We start from the raw sequence: 25645 nt of genomic DNA on the forward strand, positions 1-25645 counted from the left end.
GGTAGACACACCTGACATGACAGCACATAATTAGCCTGGGCAGGGTTTCAAAAATAAATTGGATACAAGGACAATTTATAGTTCTGTAACAACGTGCATATGTGAAACGTGTGCAGTTTAGAGACACCAGCGTTTGATTTGTGAACATTCTCAAGTGTTTACCTTCACAAAGAAATTCCCACCAATTCCCAGTTACAATGCCTGTAAGAGTTAATACATGAAAATAGCCACACCGTACCCTGGAACAATTGTGCTTTCTACGTGTATAAATAAGTTTTTCCTTTGTCTTCTGTGACTTTTTGGGGGCTGCTGAGGTGCAAACGTGCACCTTTAAAATGATAACTTTGTTTTGCACCAGCATGATGACAGACCTGCACTGATAGTGTATGAGCATGGGCAGACACCATTTGACTTTTGAGACCCTCTTTTGGTCACCCAAACCACCACTAAAAGCTTCCTCTTTTAGTCTCCATTGTCTCACAATTTGCAAGCAAGACAGAGTGAAGGCAGATCATTAATTAGGTGCCAGGACTAATTTTCTCACATGTTAAAAGGATAAGCTTGACTTTCCTTAGGGCAAAGAAAACAGAGAAAATGGTAGCGCTTCCTCCCAACCTTTCACTCCATTTCCCTTTCAGCATGCCTGTATCTCAGCTGTCTGTGCCATGTCAACCCCAGACTGATAAAATAGGGTTATGGGGGGGAAATGACCCTTGGAGAAGGAGCAGAGATGGGGCTGGGCAGACAAAGGATGGTGAGGCCGTTGGGGCCGTTGAGGGGTGGCAGTTGGGTGGCCACAGAGTGTCCCCAGGCCAGGGGCTGCTCCACGATAGGTGCAAGGGGGCTGGAGGGGTCTGTGTGCTCCTGAGGGGGCTCCCAGCTGAGTGCTACCCAAGCCACTGTGCTGTGGTGTGCTTACTGTGGAGGGTGTGTGTCAAACCACGGGGTACACGAGTGTCTGGGAGCTCTTACTGGTGTAGAGCACAGGTGCTGGCCCTGAACTGGCCTGTGTGCATGCATTTGTTCACTTACACGTGTTTCTCTCTTTGTGTGTGTGTGTGTGCGTGTGTGTGGGCAGATGATCCACCAGAGTGCCACCTAGGAACTCCCAAGGATCAACTGTCACACACAAGAGCTTGTGCTCAGAGTGTTATACGTCTGTAAGCACATACACACAGCAGCACGTCAAAATCTTGCAAGCTCTTGGTTGGATATCTTCATGTATATATGTGTGATGAGGGTTTGTGCTAAGATGTTGAATGGCTATCTGCAAAGACTCTGCATATTTGAGTATCAATTTGAGAGTGGAGTGTGCACCTAGGTCTATTTTTATGTCTGACTAGTTGAAGGAAGCAGTTTTGTTTGCAAAGAGTGTAGTAAGAGATGGAGAGTTTGCACATCCATGATGAAGTGTGGTTAGAAAAATGTCTTTTATCAAGGTTAGAGAAGCATGTTGCCCATATCATAGACAAAGGAGAAAACATGCTTGTCTATCCAGGTTTAATCAGTATAGTATTGACGGCATTACTGAGGGAATGTTATGTGAATGTCACGTGAAAATTTTAATTAAAAGGAGAGATGTCACATGTAGCCTTCACATGTCTGTCACATACGTCTACAAGGCCAGACTAATGTGCACATTTGCATATTTTCATACAGCAGCACATGTCTGTGCTGCAGTGCTTTGCTTTGCCATCTGAGTGCTTATGACTGCATATTTTTAGTTGGAGAGCATGTGTAGAACGATTGGGATGTATAGACCATTTTCATGCACTGGTTTATGTTTTGCAGAACTGATCTTGCAAAGAATTGATTGTCATTGCTCAGTGAAGAAGGTAACAATGAAAGATAGGTTATTTTGATGCAGATTTCCTACTAATATGACATATTTCCATGTGCCAGTTCCCTCTTGTGTCAGTAGGCAGCATCATCTCCTTAGAGTCTTTAAAGGATAGGAATTAATGTCATGCTTTGTATCATTCAAAGGATTTGAAGAAAGCCTCCATTTAAAAATTTAATTTTTACCGACACACTCATATGAAATGTGAAAAAAGCACAAGGGTAAGAGCTCTCATATTGTCTTCTGTGCCTCAACCTGTGCTGTGAAGGGAACAGCTTTGGTGAGTATACCAGGATAGTTCAAATCCTGGACATACTTGCTGGTTATCTTCTCAAGTAACAATGCCAGAGGAGGTCACATTCATGGAGGCTCAATAATTTTCCCTCAGGTCAAGACCACCATCTTAACCAAGAACTCTAGAAACTCAAGCTGCCCATGCTGAAGTCAAACTCCACCCACATATGTATCAGAACAGTTGTTCTGTCCAGTTCACAGTTAATTGTCTGTCATAAATATATTAAGGACATTATTAATAAATGACAGAATTATGAATGTGTCAGGATTTAGTTATGGGGCACAAGTATGTCATTGCTTTTTATGTATCCCAGCAGACAGGAAGACTGATTTGATGTTATTAGAGTTGAAGCTCTTTAATCAATATTTTTCTGAAATGGTCCAGTGTTACAGCAGCTGTCATCCCATCAAAGTGCCTGTGCTATTCTGAGCAGAGTGATTATAAGATTGAAAGATTGTTGAGGTCAAAAGTTTTGCACACCCTAACAGATTAAGATACTAAATTTTCTTCTGTTTCTTGTGCCATTTGTGTTTTGCAAACAGTTGCATATTTCTCCACAGAATTCCAGAGTGGAGTATTAGCTACCATTATTGTAGGGGCTTCAGTTGAGTTAATTGCAAAGGGAATCAGAGGGCAGTGATACTTTGAGAACCATAAAAATCAGTTCTGTATGTCACATGGTCCTTTAAAAAACTTTAATATGCTTTGGATTTTAATATTTTTTATATAATCACAGGGAAATGGCTGGCAAGAAGAAAGAAGTTCAGCTCCAGGTATAAATCCTAATTACTTGAACAACTTTAGAGGGAAATAGATTCTTTTTCTGCTTTTTTAGAATGTTAACATGTTAATTAATTTTGTTTCAGACCTTAATAGCCAATGAAGAGCAGTGGGATGAAATGCTGCAGCTAAAGGGTATAGTAGGTACTAACAGCTGATAATTTTCTTTTTAATCTTTCACGGACATATGTGCATGTTTTCATATTTATATATTAGCTTTAATAGATACTCTAGAAGCCTAGCACCATGTCTTTTAAAGAAAGGCTATATTAATATATATTTATAAAAGTATATCATAGAGTCATTGAACCATACAATTCTTCCATTTGGAAAAGACTTTTGAGATCATATATTACAATTATGAATATACAGTATCTTATATGATAAATTCTCATCAGAATGTTTATTTAAGTCTTATTTTTATATACTGCTGTACACCAGTGTTTAGAAAATACCTTTCAATATGGTATTCTCCATGGTAGGGAGTTGGATGCTTCTGTGTGTAAAATCTTCCACAGACTAAATAATTATTGCAGCATTCTAGAGAGGGCATGTTCCATGACATGCATTATTTCTAATTTTCAGTTCATTTGTCTCCTAGGTCTCCTAGGAACTGTTTTTCAGTAAAAGGAAAAAATCTGTAACAGGATCATATCTGCAGAGGGATAGTAATAGGCAGGATAAAAATGAAAACCAACAGTGGGAAAGAAGAAGAGAAAATAAAAGCAAAAGGAATACAAGAGAAAGGTTGCTATTTGGATTAATCATCTCAAAGAGTATTCTGAAGTAGGTTTCCAATGTCAAAAGTAATTGAAATTAAAGAGTATGTATCCAGTAATGTACCCACTGAATCCATTGATGAATTCATGATTCATTGTCTAGAAGAGGACTGAGAGATCCACACAAATGCCTTCCCAGTGCTGCTTCAGTGCAAACATAAATGTCTCATTTATAACTTCCTCAAGTCATCTGTTTGTAATTCCAAACTATCACCTTTTAGTGATAGAAGTGTATCAAGCTTGGTGTGGTCCTTGCAAAGCTGTGCAGAATTTATTGAGAAAACTAAGGATCGACTTTAGTGAAGACAATGTGCTACATTTTGCCGCGGTAAGGACACAAATCCTGTGTGTGACCATATTCACATTTAGATTTAAATATATCTTCTGATCTGTACATGCAGAGTTTTCATCTTATTATCCTTATACTGAGTTGCCATAATTTTGGCAGGGTTGCTTTTCCTGCATATGTCCTCATAAAACTTTGTTTAGAAGTAGATTAGAAATGGCAAAAAATATGTAAGAAGCTATGATAAAAAAGAGCTGATATCCTACAACTTTTGTTCTCCTTGATGAGATTGAAGAAATATTCAAAAGCCAGACTATACAACTTTTAGTTTCAGGTCTCTGCATTAGGAACCATTGCACTTAAAATTCTTACATCCTTGAAAAGCTGTTGCATCTTTTTTTGCAAATGTTACCTTTAATTTCATTTTTAAGAAAATGAAAAGGGGGGAAATTTTAAAAAAATCACAAAACTCTAGTAGTAAAAATATTTGTTTACACTAGCAGTGTATATATATATATATATACATATATATATATATACATATATGTTTCATACCTCCCATTTAAAGTAGATAAATTTATTCCAAAGACTCAGTTTATCCAAGATGTTGACCAAGTTCATCCTTTTTCCTGTTAGTGAAAACATAAAATTCCATGATGAAAGAACTTTTCAGAAAAAAAACATGAATTTTTTATACATGAAAAAGGCAGGGAGTTATGTTTGAAGGCTATCTCACGTGCTTTCCTACAGCTGACCGCATGTCACAAAAAAATTAACACACTGGATAAGCTCTTCCATCAAGACTACATGGGCTACTCCTTCATTTATATATGCTATTATAACCTACATGAGAAAATAGTATTAAGAGAAGATATTTTTCCATGATTAATTGCTTTAATACAAAGGGAGGACAATCCCATATTACCAAAACAGTTCTTTCTTCATCACTACAAGGACTGTCAGTTGTATTTAGGACTGCAGTTTGCGTTTGCAATACCAAAGCATTTAAGAGTGGGGTCTTCCTGAGAGTAAAAAGGTTTTTTTATATATGCATACTTACTTATGTAAGCAAATAATGTTTTTGTCTGACTTCAGGCAGAAGCTGACAACCTTGAAATTCTGAAACCATTTCGGAGGAGCTGTGAACCTCTGTTTCTTTTTAGTGTTGTAAGTACATCACATCAGCTTCTTTTAATGTGCTGCCTACTTCCGCCTTAACTTTCCAATAGATTTTAAAATAGATGTGAAGCTGTACAAATCCTATCTTTACATTTTATATTATGTAGGGTGGTACTGTCTGATGTTGTTTGCTTGAGCCATTTTCCATGGCTGAATCTGGTGGTTCTCAAGCACATTTTTGTTGTAGCTGTTGCTCGTAAGGCCACAGAAGAATTGTGATTGTCACTGTTTTGGTGGTTAGTGAGAAGTCCAGGTAAGTTTTCCAGGTTTGCCTTACATAAAGTGCCTGCCTGTGGTTACACTGAAATTATTTTATGCACTGTTTTCATCATGGAAAGAGAGTTTACATTTCCTGGCATTATAAGATTTTTAAGATAACAGATAAAATTGTGTTTTCATACTTGAGGAACTGTAGCAATTAATCATATATTTATTATCTCTCAGTGATGGGCACAGAAAGCTGGTTCTCCTAGGACTGCTCACTTAAGAAGAGATGGGGGTTGTTTTAACTTGAGGGTGCCAGGATTTGAATTTCCATAAGCCAGGACCAAAGATAATGACACTTTCAGGACTCTTTCAGGTTTGAATCTGAATGCAGCCTAGAAATGTTAGCAGTATTTTTGGTCACCATTAGCTTCACTACTGTGCACCTGAATGTGGTAGAGAATGCAGTGAAAAGTCACACACACACAGTAAAAAAAAGATGGAAAACTCCATGTTACAGAAATTAAGAACAAATAAAATCCGTATTTGCATTTGTTTCCAGCTGTATTATTAGTATTGAGCCTAGAAATAAACATGGAAAATTTGGTAAAGAAGGAAACAAGGAATTAAATGCACAAAAGTTTCATTCTGAAATAATAGAGGCAGCAGTAGTTTTGGTGTTCACTTCAGTGGTCATAAGAAATTATTCTGTAGCTGGAAAAAATTAGCAAGATATTGCATGCTTCAAAATTTCAAGTAAATGTGTAAATTAAGTGCTGAAAACTCACTGAGAGCATTATTTTCTCTTCAACAGCATGGTAAAATTATTTCAATGGTGAAAGGTGTAAATGCTCCTCTCATAACTAAGATAGTAACAGATTTAGTGGAAGAAGAGAGGCAAATTGCAGCTGGAGAGAAGGAACGTGCTGAGGTACTCACAAACCAGACACTTATGCATAAATGTATACTTTTATTGCACTTACACTGTTTCTCTAAATGTCTATGATGGTGTCTAGATAATGTTTAATTTTTTGCATTTTGGTCCTAACAATAAAATTACATATATGATGTGCCTTTAAGAAATTAAGTAAAATTATCTGGGTCCTAAGACACTTTTCAAGATCACCTAGCCCAACCTCTCTTGCCACAGGCAGTGGCACTTTTCACTAGATCAGTTTGCTCAAAGCCATGGGGGATTGCTCTGTACCTGATGAATCCAGTTTGCTACAAAAAACAAAGGCCAAGTGTATTCTATCACCTTTGACTCCTGACTTCCAGGTAACATGAGGACATAAGGGCAGCTCAGTCTGAGCTCAATAGCCTGCACTGTGAAAGATCCCACTGTTGGTATTCACAGTAGCAGCATCAGTCCTCCCTTGTTGCTTGTTCTCCTCAGAACTCCCAAATTTCCACTATGGTACTTTATGTAAACTTGACAAATTTACAGGTTAGCCTAGCAATGCAAGAAATTGAGAGATGGATGAAATGCCACTAGCCCATAAATGTTTTAGTAATCCTTTTTCTTTCATGACTATTTTTTATATATAACTTAAGAACTGTATCATATGAAACAAAGACATGGGAAATAATCATGTGTCATTGCCTGTTTTGTTTAAATGGAGATGAAAGAACTCCACTTAGAGTAAAAAGAGCTTTTTAACAAATAGAAACTCAGTTAAGAAAAATCAGACTGACCAAAGGGCCTTCTAAGAATTGCTTGCTTTCCAGGGTAGCAAAATTGAGATAAATATGTTGTAAAGATGTGACAGCTGTGTTTGCTGACCTTGCTTTTTCACTGGTGATGCACTTTTACTCCATTTGCAATTACCTTAGGTAGAAGAACTTGTTTTTCATGATGAAGGTTCATCAGACGGGTCTGCTGAGGAGGTTGTGGAGGAGGGTAAGTATATTTGATGTATTTTAGAAATGTTAAAGGGAAGAAAGAGAACCAATATCTTTTGATTAATAATTGTCTATGTCTAGCACTAATAGACCTTCTTTGGGTGCGTTAACAAAATGCTGTCATTGAGCTTTCTTCTGTAAGGAATTAATGTACTGGGCTGTCAACATCAACATTTTCACCCCCACACTGAGAACCTTCAGAATTTAGACAGAAGTGATGTCTGCCAGGGAATTTTCCTGTGTAAAGTTAAGGCCTGAAAGTCACTTCTACACAGTCCTTGTGTGAGCTGTGCACTTCTGTTGAGGTGGAATACCAAGATGGGGCCAACCTGAGAGGATTGTAAGGGTTAATTTGTGAAACAATGGCATGCCTTCTATCAGATTACTCTTTCACCAGTTTAGATTTAATAACAGATTTTTAAAAGTACATAAATCCATGGTAGTAGGATAAGCTTCCAAAAAGATTCAAAAATAAGCACCATCCTGTTTAAAAGTCCTGTCTGTGATTTATCTCAGGTTTTTCATTACCTGAGACCTACATCTTTTCTATTTTTATTGTTATCTGTGGTTACTGAATGTTCCTACTTCTTCATCTCTGCAGAGAATGCCATTCTACAACCCTGAGATGGAACAAAATCCTCCATCCTCTCCTTCTTGATCTTATTTTTTCTTTGCCCTGTGAGAGGCATTAGATCACAGTCATGGCATCCCTTTTCCTTCCTCTTCATGTTTTGATTTGGTATTTTATTTAATTGTATGGTTCACCTGACAAATTCCTGACCTCAGCTTTAGCCGATATTTTTCCTCATAAACCCTGTGAGACCTAGAAGTACAGTATTATCATTTAGCAATTATCTACAGACTTCATACTAATCCCCAAAATCTAAACATGATAGAAAATCAGAAAACAGAGCTTTAGTTCATGTTCAGCTTCAGGTTAGGGGGATCTCTCAGACACTGTAATACACTAACGTTTGGCAGGAATATTTTCCTCAACACATGCAGTTGCTTGAGTGTTTGTACTATTGGTAACAAGTAGTAGTCTGATGTTTCCCTTATCACTATCTTAAATTATTTCACAGGTTTTGGGATCTGATTGAGTTACAGTCAGATGCTTAACTGTAAACTTCTGGTCCAGTAAAGATGATTCCCTTTATTTTGATGAATATATTACTTAGCACATCATTTTTTCCCTTTTTCAGAAATATTCACTTATTCTGTTGGAATTATAAAACCTGATTATGTCTTAGCAGGACGTGTAGAAGAAATTAAAAGAAAGGTAGAGAGAATTTTAAAATATTCATTTATTCTATTTATTTAAGAGACATAATGGCAAAATGTAAGGTTAAGTAGATCCTAATTTATGCCCAGACTTTGCAACAGAATCTGATAAAGCTTCTCTGCTAAGGATGATAATAGCACAATAATTTTTACCTGAAATAATATGACATTCAAATCTATACTATTGCTTTAATATTCTATGTCAGCAGAGGTTAGACATTGGTTCATATTGCTTCTGTTATGAAAAAATATAAAGCCTTATGACAATATATATCAAGACCAAATTAAAAGAATTTTAATAAGTATTATGACAGGGACAGTGACCTTTGCAGGAAAGGGAATCAGAGTGCTATATGGGTTGTTTCTGCAATTACTTAATTACTTTACTTTAGCTGAAAAGGAAGGAAGCTCAGTAAAGGGAAAAAAAAAAAAAAAAAAAAAAAAGCAGTGCTTGAAAAGAGTTTAGCTGGAGCAGCTGCTACTTGGCTCATGTGGTGTGTTCTCCAACAGAGGATGCACAGCCAGCCTTGTCAGGGCAGGCTGAAACCACTCAGCAGCACCACAGGGGCTTTTACAGAGCAGAGTGCTGGTAGACAGGTTAATTTTGAATTTTGTTGTATCATCAGTACTGGGGCTGTTGTATCATCAATACTGCCTTGGCTGTAAAAATACCAGTATATGGTACAAACCTCGCACCAATGGATCGGGAACTTTGATGCACGTCACGTGTGCCTCTCTCACAAATGCTTGCATTTAGTGCAGTAACCCAGCTTAAAACAGAAAATCATAAAGTAGATTCAATTTTTTCCTCATTTGCTGTTTCTAAAGCCAAGTAGTTTAGCCTAATACAACTGTTAACAAGTACACATTTGTGTGACTACCATGGTTAGAATATAATTTATAATTTCTTGCAACATAAGTTGCATGTTGACAACTCACAGTGATCCAAAGGACTTCAATCAATGTGAAATAAAAGGGATTATTAACTTTTGAATGAACGTACTTCATACATTGAACTGCACTATATTTCTTCTCAAACATTAACTTAGGGGTATTGTCATCCTGAAGTGAAGTGCTTTGAAAGGCTGGAAGTTCAGTTTAGACAAAGATAGAGATTATATTTTGAATATTTCAGAGAATTTAAAATTTGGAAGTTAGCTTCCAAAACCAATTAATTTTTAGATTTACAATAACATATGATTTTGTATGTATCTATTTTCAAATGCCCCTGAGTAATAAGTGAATAATTGCAGATTATAGAAGCAGGATTTGGCATTGAAGCAGATGAGGAGAGAATGCTTACTGAAGAGCAAATCAAAGTATTTTACTCCCGGAAAAAAGATGAGGTAAAACCAAACTAAAAACATAAATGAAAGGCTCAGATAAAACATATAATTATTACTAGATGTGCTTGCAAATCTCTGTATGGTAAATTTTAGGTATATTGAAGAACAGAATTAATGTAGATTTAGTACATAAAAAAAAGATGTACTCCTTCTCCCTTTTTTCACTGACTCATATAAATATCACTATGTAGCAATCTAATATTCCAACCAAATTAAAATGACCTCCAATTAAATACTAAAAGATTTATTTCTTCTTTTTGTTATCTAAATGTGCATGATCCTTAGACATGACGCTAAATTTATAACACTATTTATCAAAATAAAATTATACTGATTTTAAAATGTGTGTGTTATGACAGGCCTAGTGACCTTTGTAGGAAAGAAAATTAGAGTGCTGTATAGATTATTTCTGCAACTACTCGACCTTGGCTATTAGGTGCTGAAATACGGCACAAACCCAAAATCCAACGACATCTATATGAGAGTGTATATCTATTTGACATATATTATTCCAGCCAGAAAATAAATTATATTACATATTATACTTTTTTTCTTTCTAGATTTTATCATGGGGTTGTTCTGGGAATAAATATGTGCACAGGCAGAGAATGAAAGCATCTCAGCCAAAATCTATTCTTTTTTTGTGTCTTGTCCTATATTAGGGGACAAAAAATAGCTAAAGACAGATATAAAGTTCAATAAAATAATTAAATTAGGCTGTCCACCATTAAATTGCAGTGGTCTAGCAAACTGGCACCTGGATATGGTCATATTTTCCAGCAGTGTGATAACTAAAATTAACTGTTCAGAAGGATCTGAGACAAAAAAATGAAGTTCCTTAGCAAATATTTTTACCTTCTGCTATATGTGTAAGAGAGACAGAGGCTCGAATTATATTCAAACAAACAGTTTGTTTGATTTTATTAGAGGGAGCAATGGAAAGGTTCACCTAATCTGAAGGAGAAGGTGGGAAGGTGCTCCTGTGGCATTCCAAATGAATAATAGCGAGATGAGATGGCTCCTGCTAAAGTCAGAGAGAAAAAAGAAAACTGACAGTAATTGCAGATGGCTGCACTATGGTTTAAAAAGGAAGTAACAGGGAGATCTTTTAAGAAACCATGAAGAGCTTGGTTTTAGCAAAGCTGGGATTGTAGGTTAGACAGAGGCAATTTTGAAACAGACGTAAAAGTAATTCATTTTCATGGGAATAGCAGCCAAATTTGAGACTAGTTTGTTCATCTTGGGAAATGAGTTAAGAATATGCATAGATGTGAAGATAATGAAAGAGAAAAGCAAAAAATTGAAAGCATAGATATAAATACTTCGTCCTTGTATTACTAAAGGAAAAAGCTACCATATGCAATGATATGATGCTGGCTGATAAGGATTTAGTCAAATATTTAAAATGAGAATAGATATCCCCAATAAAAAGATGACATACAAAAATGAAATAAAATTAACAATTCACACCATAAGTTTCAAAACTTATTTTTCTGATGGATATGTACTTTTATAAGATTGTAAGTTGAAACTGAAGAAGTGAAAAGCACATAGCAAAGGAAATGGAGAGCCTACAAATGTCTTGCAAGCAGTTCAGTGTTCTATATTTATAGCCAGCTACATGACTTTTAGTTTCAAAAATTATTCATGGAACTGTATTGCAGTTTCTTATGTCACACTACATGCTGTATTACAAGCATAACAAGTGATCACATTGAATTTCTAGATAATTTTCTTCATTCTTGTCATTTGCATTTTAACCTGGAAGAACATCTATTACTTGTTTAAAGCAGTTATATGACTTTCTTTATCTCAATTTACTTTCTTTTTGGACATTTGATAATGTTGTCTCAAATGATTGATAAAAAAATATCTTCCCAAACAATATATCAGAGTTCTGAGGAATGTATGTGAATGCCAGTTTCAGGAACAGGAATGTATGAGTCACTTTAAAAACATAATTGTCTCATTTCCAATGACAAACTCAGAGTTCATAGGGGGGAAAATTTTGTTTTTTAGCCTGACTTTAACGCATTCGTTCAATTCATGACGAGTAGACCATGCCATGTTTTGATAATCACTAAAAAAGAAGCAACTGGTGCTATTCCTCATTGGATAGAACTACGCAAAAAAAGTGAGGCTGTTGAGCTTGAGGAGCCAATCAAGTAAGTACCAGTGAAAATGTGTATCCATGATTCAGCCAGGGCTCAGAGCACACCATAAACCAAGGCACGTTCCTACAGATGTGCCCACATGTGCAGGTCCAGGGAGCAGGCAGAGTTCTTTGCCTAGTCCTTCACAGGACCACCACTAGAGATGCAGCCCCAGCTCTCTAGGGCTGAATTCCCTTTTCTGAATGGGAATTCAGAAATTCCTTGCTTCCTAGATAAGAATGACGAGGCAAGGTCATTGATCTCTTTGAACTCACCCTCAGTGGGTTCTCAGAACAATGGGAACAATGACACTCAGAGCAATGGGAACCCTTCAAAGCTGATGTAGTCCTTGCAATTCTAGTTCACCCATGCCACGGGACTGCCTGCACTGCCTGCACTGAAGGTTGCACTCTTTCCCATGTTTGCCCCTATGTTCCTTGGGAAGCTGTAGATATGGCCAGGGCATGCCTGAGACATGCTCTTCTCCCTGGGAGCACTGTAAAAGTCAGCAGAGAAGGGGAAGCATACCGGGTTGGTGTCCCCACCCTGGTCCAAGATACAAAAAAAATTGTAAGGATTAGCTGTTCACAACCATGGTATCTTGAAATGTGTGTTTTTCTTCAATGCCAAGGCTTGAGGAGAATTTAAAGGATGATAGTTGTATACACAGCCTCAGACAACAGAGTATTCGCAAAAATTCAAATATCAGATCAAGTTTTTTATTTAGACAAGACATTTACTTAATGCAACATGAGCTTAAATACTTTGTCCAAAAATTAATTTGTTATTTGTAATTGACATTTTTGTCAATGCCTGCTGCATCCCTTTCTGCATTAATTAAGTACAGCTGGGGAATACTGCATTTTCTACAAGTGGCCAAGAGGGACTTTATTTACACAACTAAACAAACAGGCAAGAAAAAATGAGAAGTGTCTCTGTTATCAACAGCTCTGTAGTGCTATCATTTTTATGATCATGCTGTGCATAAATTAAGCACAAGACTTCTATTGATCATTTGTTATACACTGTACACTTGTCAACTATTGATCATTTGTTATACACTGTACACTTGTCAACAGTAATTCTATCTCATGAAACAGAGAAACTGTTTTGGATAAGCCAGAGGGGAAATTTTAAAGCAACCTGGCTGAGGTTTCTCCTTCAGAGCACATCAGATCATGCACTTTTTGAGAAGATTAATAATTCTCTTCTCAGAAATGTTACTTTACTCATGAATCTGAATTTAATAAAAACTTAGTTTTACATGCTATTCTTATGTTTCACTAAATTTTAAGAAAGTACGTCTTCGAAAATTCAGCTTGTTAACACTAAGCAGTGACTTAAACACTGTATTACTTCATGTTTCATCAGGTTGACACCACTCAAGGAAACTGAAAGTCTGGTAAATTTATGTGATGTGCAAGACAGTATTGAAGATGCCAGCAGACAGCTTGCCTTCTTTTTCCCTAATTTTCATATTGAGGAGGGAGGACACGCTGAAAGGACTTTGGCCATAATTAGACCTAAGCTCTTGAAGGAAAGGCGAGGTAAGTGTTAATAACTGTATTTTCTATCAAGGGTATATAAAACACTCATACTTTGAATTTTGAATTATAAATTCTAACTCAAGTAATGATTTTTTTTTTTTTTGTTATACTCTCTCTCCAGCATTAGGCCAAGAGTAATCTTTGGAATGAAGTTATGAGGTTAATTGTTTTAGAAGCCCCCTCGAGCCAAGTCTCATAAGCTCTTGGGGGTCTATAACACACCCAAGATAGCTCAGCTACCCTTGGAGGCAAAACAATCAGCAGGATGGCTTCTGTTGCAGTGTTGGAAACAAAAAGGTTTAATAAAAGGCAAAATAACAAACAGAGAAAAACCAAGCTAGGTGCCAGAGGTTCTTGCTCCTAGTAAAGCACCTCACAAAACTGATTAGTTTCTTTGTTCACTTCTTTTTCTACTAAATTGCCCAAGCGGGACTTTTTGGCTCCTGTCCAATTAGCTATCCTTAAGTTTGAGGTGAAGTCCCCCAGGCCTATGAGGTGGCTTTTTCACCTAATCAAGGAGAGAAATTTCTGGGCCTCTTTCCTTTTTGAGGGGACAAAGGATAGTTTTGTCTCTCCCTCAACAGGGGGCACACTCCTACAGTTAATGTTTTTCATATCTTGAGAATGCAAATGTCAATGATTTTTCGTTCCTTTGATTGATTTTTCAAGAAATTCTGCAGATGAAATATTTCTAGAAGACCTGTCTGAGAAGCTTGTATTTTCAAATGTGGTATAAGGAACTAGATTTCTCACCATAACAAAGTAGCTGATATTCTTGAATAGCAGACTCAGGATAGATGAATGGCAAGGGGAAAAATATCCAACCAAAGATGTTCTATGCTGCATGAGGCAGTGCTGCTCCAAGGCAGTTCTAAACAGAGAGCATTTCTACAGATTGAGTTAAAAAATCTACCCCATTACATGAAGCCTCATCCAAACAAGTTTACTTTTCTCCTCAGTCATATATTTACATTTCTTCCTAGATTTCAGACAGTATTTTTATTTCTAACTTCAGAATCCCTGTACTTGAGCAATTTTATGTGCAGAGAGCTGAAAGACTACAATCTTGATCTTTCCTTGTGAATTTATGTTACTTATGGTTATCTAGCATGTTGCTTAGAGCAGCAGTTCTGCAGTTCATGTTCAAGTAATTACAAATTAATTTTGTAGGTAATTTTGGCATGTGCCAAATACTGCTAACTTACCCACGTGGTCTTGCAAGACTTAGTTAAATAAACATTTCACCTATTCAAATTCCTTAGACCTTCTTTTGCTGGTAGTAACATGTATCATATTTCTCAGTCAGGATTTCCTACTGAGATTTTTTTAAGCATGAGAAAGCCTAAATATGAAGAGGATCAGTTTTCTGAGTGTCCAGGCAACTAGTGATGCCTCCTAGCAGTTGCTTTAAATTAGTTTCCTGTTCTTGAGTTAGGAAACAGATTCACGCATAAAAAGTTTAACATTATCATTGAAAAGTCCATGTCATTTTTCTACAAGTGTTCAAATGAATGAATGGATGGCAATTAGCATTAATTAAATATATTTAACAGATTCCATCATTCAAAGGATACAGGACGATGGTTTCCAAATAGCAATGCAGAAAGAAATAATTCTAACTGAGGAGCAAGTACGTACATTTTACCAAGAGCACGTAGATCAAGACTACTTCCCAGTCTTTCTAGAGCATATGATCAGGTAAGATTGAAATTTTCACATTAAGTAATTGTTGAATCAGAGACTCACAGAACGGTTTGGGCTGGAAGGGATAATCATTGCCCATCTAGTTCCAACCCCCTGCCACACGCAGGGACACCTTACACCTGAATAAGTTGCTCAGACTCCCATCCAACCTGGCGTTGAGCACTTCCTGGATAATACATGGCTCCAAGATACACATGTGTCTAAAAGTTCAGTAAAACACAAAACGGGAACAGATAACTGCAGGTAATGGAATAACTTCCAAGTACAACAAATTGAAAAATCAAGCCTTTAAAAGTTACTAGCTACCCCGTATTGCTGTATGTATGATGTCTCAGTGGCCAAGTCCACCTGATTTGAGTGAAAACAGCTTAGGTCTGCTCTGAAAAGGCTGCACTGAGGTTGTCTGTAAGACAGCTCTTAAATCTTCAACCAGTCCAGGTGCTGGATAACTTGGAGAAGAGAAATAAATCATGTTTGGATATTCCCTTCATGGCTGGGGCATGATCAGTCTTTTTCTGTCTTGCCATTGTGTGACAAAACACAGTAACTTTGCAATTTAAATTAATATTTAAGCCCCATAAGCTTTTATCAGCCTTTACCTATTTAAACGATCAGATCAGTTTTAAAGTCCCCCAATACTGGGGCTCATTTTCCTAGTCTGGGCTATATATAATCAAATTACTTTTTAAAATTTCCAAGAGTTTTGTTTGTTTTGTTTTTTTTTTTTTTTGTTATTGTTGGGTTTTTTGTTTGTTTGCTTGTTTTTTGTTTTGTTTTGTTTTGTTTTGTTTTGTCTTAATGCTACTTTTCCCCTTGTACAGTGGTCCAACTCTTATATTGGCTCTAACACGAGAAAATGCTGTAGCACACTGGAGAAGTTTACTAGGCCCAAAGATCCTTGAAGAGGCTAAGGAAAACCCAGAGAGGTAACAGTCACAGAAGTAAACCATCATTCACAGCCTTCAACTTCCCCTCACATTTCTCATCTCACGCCACATTCCAACTAGTGTAACTGTAGTGCCACCATCTGGAAACACACATGCATTTCTGCAGTTTTTTAAGCTTTTCTTGAAGGTAGTAGTGCATTACACATAGGAACCTCAGCATTTTTTGAGATATAATGGCTGCTAAACAGAATTAAAATCTGAGTTTTAAAAAGCGCAATGAACTGAAAGGGGAACTCTTGAGCAAGAGAAAAATTGCTGGTAATACACATCCTTAATGGGGGAGGAGGAGGTCTTAAAATACCACCATTATTTTTTCTTGAAATACCACTAAGATTTTCTTGTAGCTTATTGAAAACTTTGCATCAGTAGAATATTTTGTTTGTGACTAAGTTTCTCCTACACAGTTTATAAACAGACACCTTAGTTGTGCCTGCTTATCACATTGCTTAAGAAAACTGCAATGGTATCACCTTACCTGCTGCTGACAGAAGTGCCATCTCATAAGAAATAAGTGGTATTTCTTGGAAATAAAACAACACCGGTATTGGGAGGGAGGGTGCTTATATTTTAGATTTCCAAATCAACAGTAATTTATATTCCCTGGGCTGAAGCTAATTATAGTTCAGAGCTCAAAATGGCTATTAAGTAACTTCCCTCCTTCAATGACTCTTAGTCTGCGTGCAGAGTTTGCGTTTGAACATCTACCTATCAACCAGCTGCACGGCAGCTCTACACCCAGTGATGCTCAGAAGGAGCTACAGTTCTTCTTCCCTGAAGAACACACCTTTGCAGTAATCAAACCTGATGCAGCTACGCCTAAAGGTAAGGCATTTAGAAAGTATAGGCTGTATCTAGTGATGCAATCATTTCTGCAAAGGATTAGCAATGCACACTACAGTAAATCACATCAAATGCATTCTTTGATTCTCTGAAGTACATTTTCTGTGCAGAGAAATCCTTTTACATGGCTTGCATAATTCAGATAGAGATCTCAAATGTGACATTTCTTTTGCTTAAGCAACCTACGGGTCTTTCTTCACTAGAATAGTGATGAATTGAAGAAAAAGAGTTCCTAGCTAAGTTAAGCTGTTTAAGGGCCAGGCTTACTTACTTCTGAAAACCACCTTCCCAGCATCTTTATTAGTCAAAGAGAGGGACTCTTGCCAAACCTGTATTACTTATTTCAGGCAGGTATCTCTACTGACTCAAAAGGGGTCATTGCTCAGTTAGATGCATTCCCATCCTTGATTTAACTTCCCATCCGTGATTTAACTTACTGTTAGTCTAAGGGAATAAGGAGAAAAAAAAATCAAAATTAAAAGAGCACTATGCACAATTCAGAATCTTGCCCTAAGGATATTTGCTGCCACTCTAAAAATCCTCTACCTAAACCCCCTACTTAGCATTATTCTATTCTGTCCTAACAAATTTTGGTAGTCTTTCTAATGGTAACTCATCATTGGCTTTTGTGAGTCTATCTTCCCCTCTTATGAAAATCCAGATTGATTTTGGCCAGCCAGCTGATGTTTGATACAGCTTTACAACTACAGTCCACACTCTTCAATGTGAGAAGTAACAGTGAATGCTACTGTCATAGTTTATTAAAATCTGTGTTTGATACATGCATCAAGATGGATAATGCAGTGACAATGGTTTCTGCCTATTTTAGAGGACTGTTGAAGTGTTTCTTATGTTGTCCATATTTGGTTTGATATTGTAAGAATTCTAATAGCTATTGGTGATTTTTTTTAGAAGAAGGCATCCAGTATTTTCTGAAACTTTTGAAGTGTTGGTGTTTTTTTTTGCATCTAAACCCTTTCAAATCAAAAATGACTTGTTTGTCACTCTCCTAGATGAAATTCTGAAAAAAGTTAAAGAGGCTGGATTTAATATTGCGAAGATAAAAGAACAAGCTTTAACTCGGGAAATGGCTTTACACTTTTACAAGGACCACGAAGGAAAACCCTTTTTTGATGACCTGGTGAATTTTATGACACAGTAAGTGTTTTGGTTTACAGTAATGAGGTGTGTAAGCAGACATTGCTACAGTGCCAACAAAACATGCTACACCATAACTGGTGCAAGGATTTTACAACCTGTCACTCTTTCCGGCAAGTTTAGTGGCTTCTAGCAAATAATAGTCTTCCTTTAAAAGGGAGATTTAAAATTCTTTTCAAACTTATGGATATTTTTATTTTGGATTTTATTTTCCCTGAAAGGGAACTCCTTTCCAATGGGATCCCTTTTCTCCTCATTTGCAGGGCAAATATTTTTCCTCATAATTATAGCTGATAAAAACAGTATGTATTGTCTTGCTTCAGAAATTATTGGATGAGAATGCCTTTTGGACAAGAAGTCCAAATCCAAATATCAGATCATCACAATCTCTTTGGCTTTCAACTCAATGGGATTTTTCCTTAAACAAAACATGCAGAAACAAATTTTAATATTTAAACAGTTTAATAAAATTAAGATAGTTCAATGCTTATTGTAACCCTTCATGGTACCTCTGATATTAAAGCTAAGTCTGCATCTCAGAAACCTCAGAATAGTTTAAGAGATTTTTTTTATATTGATTTTACAGGGGTCCATCAGTGATAATGGTCTTAACAAAGGAAAATGCTGTGGAAGAATGGAAGAAACTCATGGGTCCAACTGATCCCGAAGAGGCAAAGAAGACCTGTCCTGAATCAATTAGGGCTCAGTTTGCAAACGATATTTTGGCTAATTCTGTTTACGGTTCATCTGATATAGAACAGGCAGAAAGAAATATTCAGTTTGTATTTGGAGAGCTGGATGCAGACTAAACAATTAAGAGACAGTCTCTGAAAATTGATATGCATGCAATTAAATGGATTTGTCCACCCAACCACTACATTTAAGACTACATAAACACACTTATTTTTCTTCAGAGTCCATCCAATTTTAGTTGAGAAAGTTTTGTTATCAGCTCTTCCATACTGCAAAACATAGCAAGGTAACAAGTAACACCTGCTAGGAGTTTGGCACTAGTAATAGTTTCTTTATGTAGGCTTAGTAGATGTTTTTTCTTTTATCATTTTAACAGATTTATGTGTTTCCAATAGTTCCAGGATTCTAAAGTGTTTTGTGTACAGCTATCTTAAAAAGAACAAGGGCAAGGGTCAAGGAAGGTGGCTAAAACACCATTAATGGCACTCCTGAGGTGATGTGGATTGAGTTCTGCAGTTCCATATGTGAGCCAAACGGGGCTCCTGGACCCACTGGCCAACTGTGTGTGTGCATCCCTGGTGAGACTGCTTTGGGCTGTTAAGGTCTATTGATTCCCTCAGGACCCTGAAAAACATTTGCATTGTTTGTTTATTCATTCTTTTCCTAAATATCTTCTAAGGATTACTGTCACAGGTAGGATAATAAACTAAAAGGTTCTTTCCAGTCCATTTACTTAATTCAAATATATCAGAGGAACTAAAATATAAAGCCAGCTCTTACATAACAGCTATTCTTGACACGTACCTCCTTGCCAAACTAGCGAGTTCATATCCTGTCCAGTCCAACTTGGCTGGCCTTCATGAAGAACACAAATATTATTCTGTAGCTGATGTATTCTCACATTTGTTGTCTAAGTCTGTTGAAGGTGGAGGTTCTAAAGAATGGCATTCACTTAAAGCAATTTACTTGCATCGTTGATTTTAAGTGTGAAGTCTAGAAAAAATTAACTCCTCATACTTTCTTTATTGTTCCTATTGTATTTAATACAACTAGCTGCTATAAAGACCTTCCTGACAAATATTTCTGTTGCGATGAGGCATTTGTTATTATAGACATTCCTCCAGCAGAAGAATGAGCATTTGGAGTTGGACTGAGCATTCTCCTGGTGGCCCATTTTCACCTACAGCTGCTTTACTGCCACAAACTCAGCTTGAGGCTCGCTAGCCTGTAGGAGCTTGTAATTAGTGCAGAATTTATGTCGCCTCACAGAGGTGAGTTCTGAGAAACATACTTCAGGATTGCTGTATGATCTTTGGCTTCTTTTTTACTTCAAAAACTCATTAAAACTGTTCTTCCTGGCATTATTTAAGCACTCTGGGTCTTTTGGGTCCTGGCATGCTGTACTTTAAACCAAGAAGCAGCCTCAGAAAAGAGCAGATTGCTTGAGTAGTGCAATTTCACATACATCAATTCAGCTCATTTCCTCAGATCTTTGCTGGAGTTAATGGCTTCTCAACCAGTGGGACAAATACAAAGCTGAAAGTTTATGTGGGTTTATTTTTTGACAGGGGCAGAAATGATGAAAACAGCAAAGTGCTTTAATATCTTAATAAGAGTCCCTCACATGTCTGGTGGCAGTTCACAATCAAAGAGCTTGATAAATATCACACAGGTGTGGTGAATACTGTAAATCACTTATTGCTCTGGTATGAGAAATTTCAGTTTGCTGTGGGGGTACCGTAGCTCTGTTTCTGCCTTTTTAAGTATGGCGACAATTTGTATACCAAGTTATTGCTCTTGCTTAACCATTATCCTCTATATTGCATCACATCACTCTTAAACAATGTAACATTTTTGTCAGTTTGGTTTAACTATTGGATGTTGAAGGATTTTGTCTATTTGGGGTTCCAAATTCATGTGTGTCAATTACAATCCCTCTTTTGTGCTTGATTAAAGTGATCCAGTAGATTCCATTGAAATGTTATGCATAGATCTGTGACAGTTTTTTCATGTTGCCCAAGTATCCAGACCCGAACTGTAATGTGGGAACACTTCATTTATTAATGCTCATCTTCTTCTCCTAAATATGTTCTTGATCTTAAAGTCTTCTAGCAGATTTGGAAAGGAGAAATTTAACAGATGCATCTTAAAATATCAAATATAACTGTTTCATTCAGATGATTAAGAGATTCAGATTTGCAAAGCTTTTATATCTTCGAGAACAGAAGATGGTAGATTTTATGCAATTATCAAAATATGCATTCAAAAGAATGGCAATCAAAATACTGTCAGTATTTTAAGAGATTGCTTTGTCTCTTTAAAAATTTAACTCACCCTGTAGGTATTGCCTACATTATTTAAACTGCCATCGCTCTACTTTGAAAATTATATTACTGTGATATAGAAATGGATGCAATTTTCAGGAATTTGAACATTTCTGGTGGGATCAGCAATTATTTGATTTATATAGTCAGGAGGACTCTGTTCCAACATAAACTCCATGAAGTCTCACAGATTAAAATCTTCCTGCAATTAAATTTACACAAAACTGCTGCATATAAAACTTACAGAAAGTCTGACTGTGTCCGTTTAGCTCATATCTAAATGCCAGTTCAAAAGAGAATGTGGCCTTTACAACTGTTTATTTGGAAAACATCTTGTCATTCATCATAGAATTAGGTGGTGCAAAGATTTGATTATAATTCTTCCAAGACTAACAAAAGATAACATAATTATTCTTCTGATTTTCATCCCAGCAGGAGAGAAATGGAACCACAGGGCATGTTTATTTGTACCACAAACCACATATTTCCTTGTTTAGGAACTTTAATGAAATCATAACCTGACAATAAAGACTATATTAAAGATCTGTTTCAGTTTAGAATGATAAACAAGAGGGTTATAAATCTTAAAATACTGTTTTAGAAGAATAAGTATGTCTGATTGTACTGAGATTTTGTACTGAATTACTACATAAAAAAATAAGACAAGTGGAGAAAAAGCTTTTTTTTCCCTGCCAAGAAGATGGAGTCAATCAGCTTGTGGCTCTGTACCACTTTTTTCCCTTTGCTCTGACTGCTGAATGAACTACACTGGCAAGTCGGACATTTCAAATATCTGTTCAGTTTATCCACAGCTCTTTGTGAGCAAATTATCAGCTCTCTGGTTACCTTGCTCAGAGAATACATTCTGAAGTTTTCAGAGTATGTACAAATCATAAAGTTTTCATCACACTGTAACCACAAGCAATCAAAATACTTATGGTGTTCTCTTTAGGGCATTTCTTGGTTACTCTGATACAACCATTAACCTTCTATCTGGGTGTAGACTGCCTGATATATTTAAGGCGCTTTTGGGGCTTGATCTTAATATCCCCATCTAGAGAAAAGGGGTGTTGCCCTCCCTTGTTTTATGCTCATTTCCATAGTGGTTTATCCACCAGCCTTTTAGCAGCAGCAGGAACCAATGCAATATTAATAGATTACCTGGAAGCCCTCAAATTGACTGCACATCCAAAAGCAAGTTTGAAATGCTGTTTACATTCCAGTAAGGCTGTTGTTTCATTTCAGAGATGTTACATGAAATACAGTGGTAGAAGTTGAAATTCACTGCAATTTTTCCAGAAAGCCTTGGCTAGCTCTAATCAGAAGTAATGAACTCCTATAGAAATTAATTACTTGCAAATCATTGGGGAGTGGGGGTATTTATAAATGAAAACATAATTTTGAATGTTTGTTGACCCATATTGATGGATTATATTTATTTACAAAATTAATTGCCGCTGATGTAGCTTACCATAAAAATCTGGTTGAGAAAAAGTTTTCATATGTGCATTTACATTCAACTGCTAAGCACAACCAAAAAGCCTGTGTCGGTTTTGCATAATTGGAGTAAATATTTTTTCAGGTTTCATTCATTTGGAATCTAGGTTACAATTCTGGATAAAAGAATTTAAGACCTGTTTGAGTATTTTGGACAGGAAAATCTTCTTTTTATTTGCTTAGGAATTATTTCTCAGTCATATGCACTGACTGGACGAAAGTTGCAACACTGAATTGAAGTGACCGGGTCAGTCAGGTCTTGTTGGAGGGAGGTTTATTGGTTTTTTTAAAATGTGTTTCATAAAAGAGTCTTGATTTGCATTTACAGTGAGTTTCTAAATTGGTGCCAATCATTCACAATTAGAGTAAATATTTTTTCAGGTTTCATTCTTTTGGAACTGAGGTTAGAACATTCAGTGAAAATACTGAATGGCACTTCTAACTAAACTGGGCACATGTGTGTGGGAGGTAGTAAGAAACTCACTAGAAGCATATGTTTGGTGTTCCAGGCAATTTTTATTTTATATTTTAAAAATGCCAAGCCTCTCAGTAAGAAGGCTTAGCTGCAACACTGAGAAAAAATCCATTTAACACTTCAAGAATTTGGCCTCTTAGTTTCTTTCATCTTTAAATAGTTAGAATTACATTAATCCATCAGCAAACTATTTGCCTCCCTTTGCTGAATGGAGGTTTCATGACTCCAGTGCTGGAGCGCACCAGCACAGCAATGGCTCCACATGGCCATGGATGTGCAGGAGAAGAGGTGAGTCTGACCTTTAGCCACACACCAGAAGGAGCAGAGGTGGGGACTGCACCATCTGGGGAGGAATGTGCCTGTTCAAACAGCCCTCACTGCTCCTACACCTATAGGGAAGGGAAGGGAAGGGAAGGGAAGGGAAGGGAAGGGAAGGGAAGGGAAGGGAAGGGAAGGGAAGGGAAGGGAAGGGAAGGGAAGGGAAGGGAAGGGAAGGGAAGGGAAGGGAAGGGAAGGGAAGGGAAGGGAAGGGAAGGGAAGGGAAGGGAAGGGAAGGGAAGGGAAGGGAAGGGAAGGGAAGGGAAGGGAAGGAAGGGAAGGGAAGGGGAAGGGAAGGGAAGGGAAGGGAAGGGAAGGGAAGGGAAGGGAAGGGAAGGGAAGGGAAGGGAAGGGAAGGGAAGGGAAGGGGGTGCGGATGTTCTGGGTCTGGATTCAGCTGGCAATTGAAAACTTCACAGGGAGTTAATAATCAGGGGATTTTCAAAACTGATTTGCATTAGTGCTCAATTGAGTTGACCCCTGTAGCTTCTTAAAATATAGGAAAAAATGGTTTTGGAAAAACACGCTACCTTATTAATTTATCCCTTGTATGTGTGCTCTTTGTATTGTGATATCCCCTGCTTTTTGTTGTATTGCCTTTCATTCTTATATATTTTTACCATATTAGGTTGAAAGTTAGTCAGCATAAAGTATACACATAAATGTTAAGGAGTTTGGAAACACCTGGCTTGGTGCATCCATGTCTATTCCAGCGTATTGGAATGGTCAATCTAATGACAGCAACTCGGAGAGGGAATGGGGACAATTCTCTGGAGAAAATAATTTGTACATTTTTTCCTCTGACAAAATGAAAAAATAAGTTTGATTCTAACAGTTGTAAAATAATATGTGATGTTGCTGTGGAGTCTAGGTAGCTGTTCCAAAAATTTCATTTAACAAACACCACATTTGACTATGTTCACAATAAAATTTCTTGAAGTGATATATCATTCAGTATTTGTTATTTCAACATCACATTGATGTGACTGTCGCTCATTCTTTAATGGCTAACCATATACACATTTATTGGGGTACTTGAAAATGGAATCAATAGGTAATCAAAACTTAAGAATTCCTGCTACACAGTACATAAAACTATTTTAAAAGTTTTCCAACCTTTTAGATCATGCTTACTTAAGTCAGCATTTTCAAACCTGAATTAGTCACCTGCAAGTGAAATTCTGTCTCCTTTGATTTCCATTTCAGTTTTTCCATTCCAATGAACATGATTAAGGTTCCACCTATAGGCTGTATTTAAGCACCTAAGTTTGTAGTCTGTTTTCAAATTATTCTATGTGCTATTATTCCATTTTCTTGTAACACCTGTGTCTGTCTGTCTTAAACATTGTAACTTGGCATCTATGTCCCAGATTCGCGTTAGCAAATTACCAAGTATGATTCTGCTACCAGAATAACTCCAGCATGTTTTGCTGTGAATTTCACACATGCAAATTTCATTGGAAATTTTGTCATGGCAAAGATCAATATACTGGTATGACCAATTGTTATTTCTTATGATAATCAACACAGAACTCCTCTTTTTTTTCTGATGTAGAACTGCTCTGTTTTAAAAATCCTCATTTTACCAGAATTGACAAGTTTTTAGTCTTCCTGCAGGAAATCTGGAAGGTCTTTCAGGCATCTATCATGAACTCTTCTGATCTTAATGTTGGTGATCTTCTTGTGTGTTACATGAAAATGAAATCAGAATGTATTATCTATGCTGCCTCATTGAAGTACACCTCAGAAGGAATAGCACAAATGCCACCTTGGAGTTATATTGATTAGATTTCTATCACCATTGTTGTTCTAATACTTCATACAGAAAATGTTAAGCCAGTAAACTTAACACATAAATAAAAGAATCTGTTTTCCTGTCACTCTTTTCAGAGTAAATGTTACTTTCTGATAAGAAAAAATGCAGATAGCCAGTTGCTTTGAGAAGCTCATTAATAGGGACAAAGCTGATTTATTTATTTATTTATTTATTTATTTATTTATTTATTTATTTGATCTCAGAGAAAGGTTAGAAATATTGTATCAAATGATAAAAAGTTATCCAAATGATTACTGAGCCACTTGAAGCCCTATCTTCTC

General features: G+C 36.7%; 1 protein-coding gene across 1 annotated transcript; it reads left to right on the top strand.

The window, feature by feature from the left end:
- The first annotated feature begins 2875 nt into the window (after positions 1 to 2875).
- NME8 (NME/NM23 family member 8) lies at positions 2876 to 19050 on the top strand. Its single transcript, XM_064703376.1, has 15 exons — positions 2876 to 2908; positions 3002 to 3059; positions 3916 to 4022; positions 5076 to 5147; positions 6178 to 6294; positions 7197 to 7263; positions 8468 to 8544; positions 9800 to 9892; positions 11912 to 12057; positions 13417 to 13592; positions 15146 to 15290; positions 16118 to 16222; positions 16917 to 17065; positions 18097 to 18241; positions 18828 to 19050. The coding sequence occupies exons 1-15, from the start codon at positions 2876 to 2878 to the stop codon at positions 19048 to 19050; spliced, it is 1713 nt and encodes a 570-aa protein (XP_064559446.1).
- Positions 19051 to 25645: the final 6595 nt, after the last annotated feature.

This window comes from Zonotrichia leucophrys, chromosome 2 (genome assembly GCF_028769735.1).
Source record: "Zonotrichia leucophrys gambelii isolate GWCS_2022_RI chromosome 2, RI_Zleu_2.0, whole genome shotgun sequence".
Lineage (NCBI taxonomy): Eukaryota > Metazoa > Chordata > Aves > Passeriformes > Passerellidae > Zonotrichia > Zonotrichia leucophrys.